This window comes from Neltuma alba, unplaced genomic scaffold (genome assembly GCF_004799145.2).
Source record: "Neltuma alba isolate B1F8T4 unplaced genomic scaffold, ASM479914v2 tig00013243_pilon, whole genome shotgun sequence".
Taxonomy (NCBI): Eukaryota; Viridiplantae; Streptophyta; class Magnoliopsida; order Fabales; family Fabaceae; genus Neltuma; species Neltuma alba.
Genome location: NW_021637539.1, coordinates 76,866 through 91,308, shown reverse-complemented (window position 1 = coordinate 91,308; position 14,443 = coordinate 76,866). Strand labels below are relative to the sequence as shown.

The 14,443-nt window shown below is 33.0% G+C and overlaps 2 protein-coding genes across 2 annotated transcripts; both read right to left on the bottom strand.

The window, feature by feature from the left end:
* Positions 1-112: 112 nt before the first annotated feature.
* On the bottom strand, positions 113-1,429 carry LOC114735663 (uncharacterized). The gene has a single exon (XM_028923379.1). It carries the CDS (start codon positions 1,219-1,221, stop codon positions 634-636), a length of 588 nt encoding a protein of 195 aa, XP_028779212.1. The 5' UTR covers positions 1,222-1,429; the 3' UTR covers positions 113-633.
* Positions 1,430-7,111: 5,682 nt separating this feature from the next.
* LOC114735653 (amino acid transporter AVT6E) lies at positions 7,112-9,437 on the bottom strand. The gene has a single exon (XM_028923356.1). It carries the CDS (start codon positions 9,191-9,193, stop codon positions 7,736-7,738), a length of 1,458 nt encoding a protein of 485 aa, XP_028779189.1. The 5' UTR covers positions 9,194-9,437; the 3' UTR covers positions 7,112-7,735.
* Positions 9,438-14,443: the final 5,006 nt, after the last annotated feature.

Sequence of the window (14,443 nt, the reverse complement as noted above, 5' to 3'; positions counted from 1 at the left end):
ATGATCGCAATAAATTAAATGGGTCCTCACTGTTCAACCCATGATGTTAGCATGTTGCAGAATTCAGAAGACTGGTGGCAAGAAATGTTAAAGACAGTATTCAAAGACATGATTGCCAAACAAGTTTTAGATATACTCACTCGTCTAAAATATGTATATTCACCACAATGCCTAGTACAATGCAAAAGCTCAAGGCCCCGAGCAGAGACTAATCTGCAACAGATCTTAAACCTAATTGTCTGTTCCAATCCTTCTCTCCCTGTAAAGACGCTAATCTAGCACAATTTTTCCCCTATCAAGCTAAAAGACATGAACATACAGAAAAGCAAAGGAGACAGTCTTATGACTAAATCAGACAAGTTGCCAAAAGTTACCCATCTGCATGACCCACCAACCACTAAAAGGAAAAAAAGTAAGATCCTATAAAGAACATATTCAAATCTCTCTGGTAGAAGAACCCAAAATGCTTTATTTTTCACCCATTAATTTAAAATCAAGGATGAAGTTAACCGCCTACGAAAATGGGGAAAAATACAATTATCTCCCTCCCTGGACCTAGAAGAATTTAAACACATCTGTTAAATTTCCTGGGTTTGCAATTTTACCAAGAAATATTAAGAAAAGGAAGAGCTTTTAGTTGGGTTTCAAATCCTTGAACAAAGTATCCCACCTGATCTCTTCCATAGCAGCTGACCAATACCCATCTTCTTCATCTGCCTCCATCTTCTCCTCCTTCTGGTCTGTGTACAGCACAGGACTAGAAAACCCTTCAAGACCAGGCAAAGCAGGCACTACTGTTGTTGGAGTTCCATTGGTGAGAAAGAGCCTCTCTTGCTTAGCAATCATCAGCCTTTTGTTTCTCTTCACCACTGCACTCTTCCACCTAGTACCATAACTAGTACGCTTTGTTGGCACAACCACAAGAGCTGATTCGTCACAGTGAGCGAATGTCCGAATGTAATTAGCTAAGCACCTCTTTGTCCTCTTGATCGCCACAATTAGCCTTGCTACTGCAGGAGGGCTTTTCCCCTTCTCCTTCCGAGCTAACTTGAGAATTTCTAGTCTGTGCTTGGCTATGGAGATGCCCATGCTCTGGAGAAACTCATGGTTGAAGTAAACTATGTCTTCTTCTTCAAGCTCATTGTGAGCAAAAGCAAGGCCATATTCATACACTAGGGAGGGTTCAAGGCCGGTCTTTGAAAGCCATGAGAACCAATCCATGGTGAAGGAATGTGTGTTGCCGAAATATGATGTGAAATCAGAGAGAGAGAGACGAGTATTCAAAAGAAACTGGTTTTAAGTCAAGGGAGGGACTAATGAGAGTTTGTGGAGGGTGGCTATGCTTTTGTAAGTTGAGTATTATAGTTGAATCTTGGGAATCACTGAAGAAAATGCAAGAGGAAGTGTAGTGTGGGGTAGTATGCAAGTGCAAGCCCGTGTTCATGTTCCCTCCAAAATGAGGCCAAGTGTTATCAAGCTTCAAGGAGTGAGAATGAAAGAATTCCTTTTTTAAGACGCAATGCCATCAATCACGGCTTGGAAAAAGGGGCGTCGCAGGGACCACATCACTTGTTTTGTGTATCTACTTTAAGACAGTGTAAACCATCACAGTCTTCATTCTTCAATTCAAACCCATAGAGGCATTTTGACGAACATGATGAGGGCTTTGGTTAAACTAAAAGCAACCTATAAATTTTGAAACTTGTCCAAGTAAGGGCTATTGCTTTCTTGTTCCGCTTTCCTTCGGTGAAAAGTGGATGAAACGCTAGTACAAATTCACAATTTCTGTAACTTATGAATGAATCCCATACTGGGTAGAAAAAAGCAAGAGACCCATAAGCATTGGAAGTGTGCAATGCTAAATAATTAAATTTCTCAAATGATTGACAGGAGCCCCTCAAATCAATATCTAAAACATTTAATTTTTCCCAACTTTACCCTTCTATACAATTAAATGTTATGAGAAATTAATTTATTATAATTAATGTAGTGTTGATTTTTTATTAGAGCATATTTGAAAAAATAATTGATTTTTTATTGGAATATATTTGAAAAAATAATACAAATTTGCATATATTTAATTATGTAGCTTCTATTGAACTATAATTTTTTATTTGTGTGCAATAGATTGTGGACCAGAACATTAGGATTCAATTGAGGGATTTTTCCTTTTTCACGAAGGGGTTAAAAGGAGAGAAGCGTGAAATTTCTTGCATAGATTAACGTAAAAGAGGTTTTTGCTTTTCATAGAATAATGCAGCACTAACTATAATGACTCCATTACTTAATCCCGCCGGATCAATCATGTTGAATATCAGGTTGACATCTGTGTTGAAGTCTTGTTTTCCAATACCCTTTCTTTATATATTGTTACATCTTATTTTTAATACAAGAACTAGTTAATTAATTTAAATATATTAAATAAGTCAAATAAATTAGTTATTTATAATAAATATAACATAATTTTTGTAAAATATTCATAAATATAAAAAACAGATTAAAGTTTTATATTTAGTACTAAATCCAACACTCTATATCTTAGACCAGAGGGAATATAAGAATAAGTCTGAGATTAATTTGGCTTGTGATCACAGAACGACTTTGGTTTTATTTTGTGCCATCTTTATCCAATTAGACTCTAACCCATGCCTATGATTTTTTATGCATTACTTACTGGTTTGGACGTTTCAAAAGTTGCCATCACCAAAAGGTAATATTTTACGGATAAAATAATACTCCTCTTCTTGTGATTAATATAAGACTTAATTATTAAGTTAATTTTAGTTTTAAATATAAGACATATTTCTCTTATTTATTAATTTTTCTTAAATTACCCCTATGGATAGCCTCTCAACCATAATCAAATAGAAAGGGAAGAAAGAATATTAAGAAAGATGATTATGGTATTTTAAGAAAAACATGTCATATTTCTTATAATTAACTAACTTATCTAACATTTTTAATCTAATCAAATTAATTAAATAAGTCTTATATTTATATTTAGGTAATGATTTTCCCCAGTACTGTCAGTAGTAGCCATGTGATAGTTCCCAAGCCTAGTGCATCTTTCCAAAATAAAAAGTAAACCTTAAAAGTAAAAAGACAAGAAGTAAGCCATATCTCCTTTTTTAAAAAAGGGGGAAAATTGTTTGCTCCATGCCAAAACCACCTCCACTCTTAAAAATCAGAAGAGGTTGTTGCAGCATTTTAGTAAACGGCTCAAACACTATCCCTTGTCTGCCATTGCACAAGTATAAAATACTTTTGGTGGTGTCCTGATTTAAGCTTCCATCCTCACATGATCTTATCAATGTGGATTTGAATCTATGCAGACACAAATTTAAAGCCTTCAGTACTGTTCCCATGTGAACAAGGCATATGGCTTTTTGGGTATTACCAAATTGTTTTTATTTTAATTAAAGAGGACAGGCACTAATGATCAGAAGTTCCCAGCAGGTTCGAACCTACGATCTAGGAAAGCAGGTTACAAAGTGTTTGGGTAAATTCTTATTTTCTTTGTCAACGACAAATTGTTTCAATGCATTGTTAAAGAGGGTCCTAAAATTAGGTTTAATATTGACGTAATTGTATAACTCAAAAAAAAAATTCTTATTTTTTATGGTACCCCTTTTTATTGCACACAAGTATATAGTCAGGTAGATCTAAATGAAAACACTTCTTCTAATGAGAAATCAAACCCCGCTCATCACATTATAAGGAAGTAGTTATTTATACTAGACACGAATCCTTGATATTAGGCTTGTTATTACTCTTAGGAGTATTTGTTAAGTAGGATTTGGCGGTTTTTATGCAAAGGAGTTAAAAGTTGGAAAAGGAATTAACCTAATTTTGGATTTAACAAGACCCCATGTTACTTAATGTACTACTCAGTGATCACGATGACATAATAAAGAATAAGGACCCCATTTTTCTGCTTTAAATTAGGTACCAAGTAAGCAACCTAACCCATGTTTGTTGACACAAAACCAAGCAAAGTTGGCTGGGAAATGATGAACGGTGATCCTCAGTATAATGAACGGGGATGCAAATTACAGAGGATTCATTCATATTACAAGCTCCAAGGTTGAACGATGCCCTACATTTCATAGAAACTGTGGCCTAAAACTATCCCTTTATACTTATCGAAGAAATTCAAACTAAAATTAGTGATTGATTCGAAGGGAAATAACTTGAGTTATATTTATTTGGATAACTCACATACTATTAATCTTGTTCATTATTTATCTACAACTTAAAGTTTAAGGGGTTTAATATGCATATAACTCAAAATTTGAGGGATTACAGATGCACACAAAAATAAAGTTTAAGGGGGTATAAAATTTAAAATTTTTCGAAGGTTTTATTATTAAGTTTGAGATATTAAAGAAATCATTTATACATGTTACTGAGTTCAAGAAAAATTCTATGTAATATAGCTTTTAAAAAGTCATCTTTGTTAGGCCTAAGAACATTAAAACATGACATGGTAGCATGAAATATTAAATAATTGTATTTTTTAAAAAAAGGAAAATAAAAGGGAATCAGAATCAAGTGAGAATCTGGCAACATAGATGTAAATTCTATCACAAGCTAAGGCATGGGGACATGACATGATATGATATAGGCTTTTATAAGTGAAAAATATGGGTCACGTGCGATGTGTGGGAAACTTTATGTCAAAGCTACTTCTTTTAATTCATGATCCTTAATTAGTCTTATTCCTCTAGATCTATGCTACCGCTGTGCTTCATCCATTTATATTATTGGCCAAAATATCAATAATTTTCTTAATTTTAGCATAATATTTGGCCTTCAAAACGTGAGAGAACACTATATTCCATTTTAGCATATCAAATTAAACTTCAGTTTTTTAAAATAAATGATCTTTTTAAGTTTTACATGTAGACAATTTTGTAAATTTGATAGATCTTCTAGATCCAGATGTGTTCTCGATGTTCGAGTAGTTGCTAGAATACCCTGCAGTGTCGTTTTCATTGGCTTGTTCAAGTCAAACTGCAGGAGGGTCAGACTTCTCAAACCCTACAGATCCGGTTTCGTTGGATTGGGGAGTTGTTTGATTTATTCCAAAAAAAAAAACACTTAAAAAAATAACTTCACACGAATCAAAATAAAACTTTTCTCACATACTTTGTGTATATCATAAAATCATTTTTAAAATTATAGTTTGATTTCTTTCCAAATATCTCCTTAATAAAACGGCCTAAAGCATTTTAGAAATCAAACTCTTCACTTTTACTATAAATATATTAGCAAGATTGAACTTTTTTCTCAATGTTAGTAGGACTGAACTTACAACTTATCACCTTTAAAAGGTAAAGTCATGCTACTGTACGATTAGGTCATTAATTTTAATTAATTTTTTTTATGCAAGATGAAGCCATCAAAAGTCTAATTCTAAAGAAAAGTAATGGGATCGTAAATTAAGGTTTTTTTGTAATGCAAAGTAATTAAGGTAATGTTGAAGCTTTTTGTTTGTTATTTTCTTCCGGAGAAAGTTTAGTAGTCATGTTTAAATTTATTTAAGATTAATGGATCCTCATGAATTCTTTCCTCTTCTGCAAACTGCAAATCCTACCTCTTTTTTTTTTAACACTAAAAGATAAATTAATTGCTTCAAAGTTCAAACAAACCCTACTAGTAGGTGGCATTGACATTATAATCACAGGTTAACAACCTTAGTCAACCACCATCTATAATTGAAAACGCGTTACTAATTGGTGTATTGGTCAAATATTAAACAGCAGGAATGAGTTGCATTTTCAATCAATTACATCTGCTAGCTGAAATTACATTCTAAACCTTCTGAGCTACTCTCCATTTTACTCAATTTAAGATTTTCAAGGACTCATAAATTATTTTTGTAGTATCATTTGATACCTAATATAATATGACTAACTCAAATTTGCTCATGATGAAATTCAATTGAAGAGAGCTCTCTCTCGACGCAATTTTTTTATACTTGTGGGTTCACTTCATCTTTCTAGACATATGTTCATAATTAGGTTACAGGCCAAATTGAACTCGTAACCTTTTATTTATAGAAAAACTTTCATATTACTAAACTATAAGATTTTTGGTGATAGGACCATTTTACTGGTCTCTTTTGGTAATAACTTGCTTTGTGCAAATTCAATTCAAATTTCACTTTTCATCTTCAATTTAAATCAAAAGAAGTTATTCAATCAAATCCTTTAATATGATCATTTCATTGTGTCCACTTCAATGGATATATGCTCTGAACAGATTGCAATCGCTTCAGAGCTTGAGGAAAAGCGATCAGTAAACAAATTTCTAAACACACGTACACGTCATATAATTGAGTTCTTGGATGATGGCTGTAAGAAATTATTGCTGCATTGGGATAGACTGAAGTTGATAGCACTCCGTTATATCTAAGGCGTCTTAGTATAGTGTGTTTGGGTAACACACTAAAACTACTTCCTCCAAAACAATCAGGAAAAAGCATGTTTTTCACATTAACTAACTGCGATTTTGGGTTTCTGAGACAAACATCTGTAAGTAAAAACTAATTTCATTTGTAAAACCCAGTTCTGAAGGCAACTTTTCGTCCAACATGTAAAACATGGTTTTGGTCCCATTTTTTTTCTTGGTTTGGGTTGATTTTCTATTTTACAAAAGTCAGTTCTTAGCTATTCTAGCAATTATCATAACTGAGTTTTGCAAAGGTTAACTTTAGATGCATTCCTAGATGATCAACTGCTATAAACCTCATCGGTTCCATCATCAACATAATTATACTTCTGTCCTTGCCATTAAAGTTTTGTTGGTGTACAGTAGTTATGTTTAGTCCTTTGAATCTGATTCTATATTTGCATGCCCCCCTGTCTTCTTTTTAAGGGTTCCAACTTATTTAATCATCCATTACCCCCCCCCCAACCCAAAAAAGAAAAACAAAGACAAAAACACACACACACACAAGGAAGAGGGAAGAAGCAGGAACTAAAATGATGTGTGGTATTCGGACTAGATTCATATATGCATACCATTTTCTGTCGGTACTTTAAATGAGGATAGCAATGAAACTAAATGTCAAATCAAAATGGTTTCCAGTTGAACCATTTCACCATAATTAAAGAAAATTTTATACTATTCAAACACTTTGCCAATAGAGATTAGCAAAGCAGTACCAGTCTTGAAAAATGTATTCATAGATCAACATATTTTCCCAGGCCAAAAGGTAAATCAACATATACTTTCAGCCATAAACTGAACGAATCTCGGAGTTTATATTAAACCTGGCAATATACTCTGTTACAAATTACAATAGGTACAAAACCATTCTTCTGTGAAAGAATGACCATGAGAATAAGACTAGCATAAAGAACTATTAATTATATTTAAATCGTAGATATGCCCGCGGAAAACTAATCAGCAACAAATACTTCTGATGAGAGTAAAATAATAGCCAAATGAATTGGTAAAAAAATAATACTCATAATGATAAAGATAATGAACCTTTAGAAGCCTCTATGTGCACCTCTTATCATGAGTAGTATCATGAGTGAGGTTGAGGGGGAAAACAAGTATATTTCCCCAATCGCTAAGCCTGAAGGGGCTTCTCAGCACCTACAGTCTGCAAATTGAATCCATTTCGCATAGGAGCCAATGAACAGAGTCACCTTTTTTGCCTAAGCATTTCGTGTACAACCATAGTTCTGCCCGATTCATGGCAAAAGCAACCCTGAACAACGATTCAGTCAGATTTACTCTTGATGCTATAGACATTGCCAACGACTCCAACTATGCTAACTATCACCGCCAGAACCAACATTGACCATGAAAATAACCTTTCTGAATGGCTCAAGCCACCTTGATGGCTTAATCTCAAGGCAATAAGAGGTGGGAAAATAAATCCAAGTGACACTGCCGATGTTGACCCAGTAAACTTAAAGGCAGTCCAAATGTTTGGAATCATGGTAGAGCCAATATATGTGAGGACTAACAGAACCGCCGTCAACCCCAGAGATCTCTTCCTGCTCTCTGAAAGAGGTGCTGATCCCTCAAACACCAATGAGTCCACTGTCTGCCGCAGGGAGAAATGGATAACAGGAAAAACGAGTATCAAATGGAGAATGTAGCCAATCCGGACAATATAGTTCAGGGCTGAGCTAAAACGAATTCCAAGATCCTTATCAAAATTAGTCAGCACATCGGACTCTGTATTGTTCCCAAATAGTAGATAGCCCGCTAGTGCTGTTGAAGCATATACCAAGATACATAATATGGTGGTGATCCTTCCTACTCGGTTCATCTTTTGAGGAGATCTACCTTTAAGTTCATTGTATATTGGCTGCACATTAAAATGGCAAATATATGCATTCATCATGATTGGGATCACCACAAGCAAATCTAAGATGGACTGCTTTGAACTAAAATCAGGACCCATCCTTGGAGCATCGATCCTCCCCTCTACAAGCTTAATAAAAGCCACAACAAAAGCAACCACAACAAACACAACAGCAAGAGCCACAGATGCAGCTGAAGTCAAGCTTAACGAGTCAATCTTGTCCAAAGAACAAAGTGGTGCAAGAAAAATAACCATGACAACCAAAATCACAAGCTTCCTCTGGTCCCACACCCCATTCCCCATTAATTGATCAAAAACCCCCATATGACGAACAGAACCAGACATAACATCCCCCACGATTATCAGATAAACAATTAGCATACCAGCATTGTTCAATATGATACAGATTTCAGACAAAATCCTCCACGGTCTTCCCATGGCATGTTGAACAACCTCTCCATAAGACGATGCCTTACACAAAACCGAAAATCGCACTAACAATTCAACAGTAATTTGTGACACAAGCCCCATCAAAATGATCAACACAAGCCCCAAAACCACTCCAAGAACTTTCATTGTGGCAGGGAGGGCCATAATCCCCGCCCCAATAATCGTGGTAGTCAGATTGAACACAGCCCCGGCTACCCCGGAACCACCATTAGGCCCGCTAACAACAAGAGGATAATTATCAACATCGGCTTCAAGATCATCATCAATATCATCTCCTTCGACATCCTTAGATCTCAAATAACCGGCCTCATTAAAAGATAAACTTCCCGGGGAGTCTGAATGGTTAGGGGAATCAGATGGAGGCTGTAATTCTACGTATGTACTTTTAGGTATCGAAGAATAATTGCTATCCATCTTACAAGATAAAAATCGCAGACAGAAAATTCAAACCAATGTTGGGATTGATCTGCGGATCATTGAACGCAGAAAGTCAAATCGGAAAACTTACCCAGATGGAAAAGATGCGAAATTGAAAGAGCAGAAGATAAAGATTTCTTCCCTGAATTCAATAGACTTGCAAAGCAGCCCTAGATCTCTGGGTCAACAGCTACTCTCTCTCTCTCTCTCTCTCTCTCTCTCTCTATGAGCAGCAGCATTGGCTGAGGGAACCAATGGAAGGAAGAAGGTTTCTAAATAGTGAATCGTCCTGGAGTTTCCGACGTGGAATTTAAGTGACGTGATTAATTAATTAATAATTAATTTGCAGCCCGTGCCAGATCAGACAGAGATGTATGCCACGCTGAAGGCAACTGGGTCTTATTAGATGTGACCCAATGGCATGTTGACAAGTCATCACTTTCAACCTAACAATTTTCAAACTAATCTCTCCGAAAATTTTAGTCAATTATTTTAAAAATTGTAAATCATGAGTACAATTTCGTATACTTGAGTTGGAAGAACGCAAAGGTAATTACGCCTTTGCTTACGCTAAACGTCAATTTGGATCCCAAAATTGAATTTGCACCGTTTAATGGACACGGTGTTTGAAACTTGAAAGTTAAAATGGACCACCAGAAAACAACGCAGATGTGTAAATTTGGGCTGTACAACTATGGAACTGTAGTAGGTTAGATGTGAAAAATGATCGGGTTGATTTTGGTCCGTTGACCGGTTCAGTCCAGGTCCAAGACTGAATTGGACTTGGTCCACCACTACTCCTGTCCTTATTATAAGACCCAATTTGACTTTTTATTTGGTCCTAATTATAAGACCCAATCCATTTTGTCTCTTATATTTATGCATTTTTTTCCAAGATAATCCTTCTAATAATGATAGTTTTAGCCAATATACTTAATTAGCAAGGATATTTTAGGAATGACAACACTTATTTATTATAAATAACCAACTTAACTTACTTCCTTAATTTCCTCAAATAAGTCAATTGGGTCTTATAATTAGGACCGGAGGAGTACTAGGCTGGCCCATGTTACTTTTCTTGACAAGGGACGGAGGAAGAAGAGAGTACCTATTTTTTTTAATTAAAAAAAGGCTTGGAGCTATGGTTTTTGTTAAGACTATCCAATTATCTCATATGCTCAAAGTAAACTGATTTAAACATTAAAGTAAACTAGCAAATATCAAACATAATTCACTAAGGTAAGAAAATATACATAGGCACCGATCCAAACCCGATGCTCAGAACCCCAGCCTCAAATGGTGTTCAACCTGATCTGGTTCGATCCAATTTTGTGTTCAGACTGCCTTTTTTTTTTGTCGTTAAAGTATAGATATTCTTCTATTAAAGACAATCATATTCGAGGCACTATTGGCATTAAATGTAGGCACTTCTTTCCAGTGTAGATACGAATCTTGGATCACCATATTATGAGAGACTAACCCCTTCCACTAAATCCAATCCCGTTGATTCAGACTGCCTTTTTCAGATTAGATTTTTAAAATTGGACCGAGTTTGTCTGGTGGTTTTTTGTTTTTTCCGATGCTTGGTTTTAATACCGATCCCAATTTGCCACATAGAGCTATACTGGGCCAACATCAAAAAGGCCAGAATTCGAGGTCCAGTGAAGCCCACGCCAGTTTCATGGATCGCTACCCCTTGTGTCTCCAAGATGTTAGGCCCATTTCAACTTCATCAAAACAGTTTTCTAGAAAGAAAAAAGCGTATGAGGACAACCAAAAACAAGCGGATACTCGATTATTTCAGCGAAATGGTCCAATTCCTATGAAGTTTCCTGTGACTTTTTGAAGTTGAATTTTTATGAAACGATCTAACTGCCTTTGTGCATCTGAAATTAGGCTAAAATAGTCCATATCAAAACTTAATTCCAAAACAATTCTTGAGATGGTCATAGACATTTAGACTTTTTCTTGGAGCCATTTTCATTTTGAGGTTTACTTCTATAAATCCTAGTAGTATTTGTAAAACCTTCTCTTGGAACAGAGGAGTACTTTTAATTTTATTTATTTTTTTATAGTAAAACTAAATTTCAAAGTCATTCATGCTTCGCCTTCACGTCTCCACCATCATTTCTAATTGATCCCTAATTAAATTAATCCCCGACACAGTAATTTTCAGAAATTAATCAAAATCAAGTCCCTTCAAAATTAATTAGTACTCCCTCCGTTCTTTTTCATAAAAAGCTTGAAATTTAAATTGCTTTAGTCCTTTTTGTAAGATTCCAATTGTAATTGTCTAAATATTTGATATGTTTTTATTATTTTTACCCATAATTAATTTTATATATTACTCCTCTAGTCCTTAATATAGTACCTAATTGTTGAGTTGATATTGGTCCTAAATATAAGACCTATTTATAACATTTATCAAATTTTTCTAAATTATCCCTATTGATACTTCCTCAACCATAATTAAGTAGGACATGGATTGGAGGAATGATATTAAGAAAGATGATTATGGTATTTTAAGAAAAACATGTCATATTTCTTATAATTAACTAACTTGTTTAACTTTCGCAATCTAATCAAATTAGTTAAATAGGCCTTATATTAAGGACTAAAGGAGTACATTCATTAAAAAATTAATAACTTGACATACTACATTTTCTTTCATAATCTTTCTTCCTCACTTGCCCTTTATAAATAAAAACATGCTTGGAAAAAGAATTCATTTTTTATATATTTATTATTTTTAACTAATTTTAACTATTTTGTCATATACGTAATTTGATTACCAGGCCCTTGTTAATATGAAAAGTACTTTTCGTGGAAGCTTCTTTCTAATGGATCCGTCTTTCCCTGCGTATTAATTACTCTTATTAAGGAGGCTGCTGACTACAGAGTGCATATGCATGTACCCGAAGAAAGTTGTAAATATACAGTACATTCCTTCACGGCGTCAACATTTGTTTATTCTTATTTCCAAGATATTTTGATCACTAACCTTTTTATTAGCCTATCAAAATTGTCCCTTTAATCAAATGTCCCCCAATAAATCAGAAATTTAGATGTAGAAGTCAAAGTGTAGGTGGGGAAAATATTTTGATGCATGTAATCTATCATTTTTTATACAATTATTTAATATATATGGTACTATTAAGTATGATATTTTCGAACTTACTTGGAGATAATTCCATTGACACCATTTTTTTGTTTAAAAGATTAAATCTTTAGTCTTGTTTTAGTAAAATTGAGTTTCTTTGCTCAATCCAATCATTAGGAGTAATATACTACATCTGATCCTAATTATAAGAGCTAATTGACTAATTTGAGAAAATTAAAAAAGAAGTTAAGTTAGTTATTTGTAATAAATAAGTGTTGTCTTTTCAAAAATATTCTTGCTAATCCAATGTATTGGCTAGAACTACCATTGTTAGAAGGACTATCTTAGAAAAAATGTATAAATATTAGAAACAAAGTGGATTGAGGTCTTATATTTAGGTCCAAAATAAAAATCAAACAAGATCTCATATTAAATATTAGAGGTAGTATCAATTAATTTGTGGCTCGTTAATTAAAAAAAAACTGTTGCTTGTTTGATTACTACAATAGTTACTTCTTCTTTTTTCACCAAATGTGAAATTTTTTTCCCCAAAGGCCAATTAGGCATTATTATGGAGATTGTTTATGTGTGGATCAAAAGTATTTATTTATTTTTATTGATATCGATCGTTTCGCAAATACAGGTATATAGGCCATAAATTGTAGAGAAAATTGTGAATAAATCTCTCGTTGAGAATTAAGAAATAAATTGACAAGTGATCTCTAATGATTTTGTCTAAATTAACTTTCTTTGCGCATAATATAATATCCATTTTCCCTTATGTGGCATCTTTTCTTCGTAAAATTGGATTTTTCTTGTGTGCAGCCCATTTTTCTTATGTACGAATTAGTCCTGATGTTTTGTGCAAAACCATCTTTAATGAGAGATTTACCACTAATCTTTTTTACATGATTTTGTTGACTCATACGTACATATATATTATATCTTGCATTGGTGATATTAATTTCTATATAAATATATTAAAAGTTCATTTGTGATGTATTATTTTCATAAGAGATACTTCTAAATGGAAGAGCTAGTGGGGGAGTTGGTTTTCAACTTTTAATTATGAATTATGAATATAAACTTTAGTTCGTTTTATTTTTCATATGTATTATTTTCTAAATTAATTTATTTAATTTATAAACTGATATATAATCAATTATTATATTGAAATATTTAATGAGATCATATTATATTTATTAAAATTAAATAATTTTTTTAGTTAAATAGAGTTTATTTAGTTAAATTAAAATCAAACTACCGCTAATTGCTGAGCTCTATAGCGCTGTTGTTTTGTTGATTTGTAAGCTGTGCATACATGACATTGATTTTTTTTGTTAATATTATATTTGATTTATCAAGTTTGTCTTCATTTTAGTTTTAATTCTTCAACTTTCTAATTATAAATTTTAATTTTTTAATAGATAAAATGATTCAGACTTTTATTAAATTATTATAAAGATCAATATTTTAAATAAAAAAATTTTATGACCAAAATTTATATTTTAAAATTTGAGAGACTAAAATCAAAACAACAATAAACTTAGAGGGTGTCCGGGTGGAAATAAAATCATAATTTTAAAAATATTTTTACAGTATACAAAATAAATATATAAAAAATTTATTTGATTTATAAAAAAAAAAAAGTACTTCTAAAAATGCTTTTGAATACCTAAACAGTCCGTTAATAAATCAAAAATTGTTTTATTTTTTTTTTCGGCAGAGATATGACGTTGACTGATCCGCTGGAATTATTCCGCCACTAGTTAATGATGTTACAATTTTTGAATTTTTATGGATCACTTAAAATTCACACCACCTTCTTCCTCCCAATTAAAAAAGTGTGATGTTCTTTCTTTCTTTTTCTTTTTACGTTACATCTTGCGATAAAGATATGCCCCGATAGAGAAAGTTATGATGCTTCTAGAATTACTCTTTTGAGATATATTATCTCCGATTCATTCTATTTTTTAAACATATAATGATTTTAAAAAATATTCCTGATAATTGTAAGGCATTTTTACGTAAATATAGTTTCATGATATATGATTGAATAAAAAAATTTAAGAAAGTTAACACATATTTATTATAAATAATTAATTTAACTAATTTTATTAATCTTTCCAAATTAATTATCTAGCTTT

Excerpts from the sequence above, each read along its gene's own strand:
- LOC114735653 (XM_028923356.1), bottom strand. The coding sequence starts at position 9,193 with ATGGATAGCAATTATTCTTCGATACCTAAAAGTACATACGTAGAATTA.
- LOC114735663 (XM_028923379.1), bottom strand. The coding sequence starts at position 1,221 with ATGGATTGGTTCTCATGGCTTTCAAAGACCGGCCTTGAACCCTCCCTA.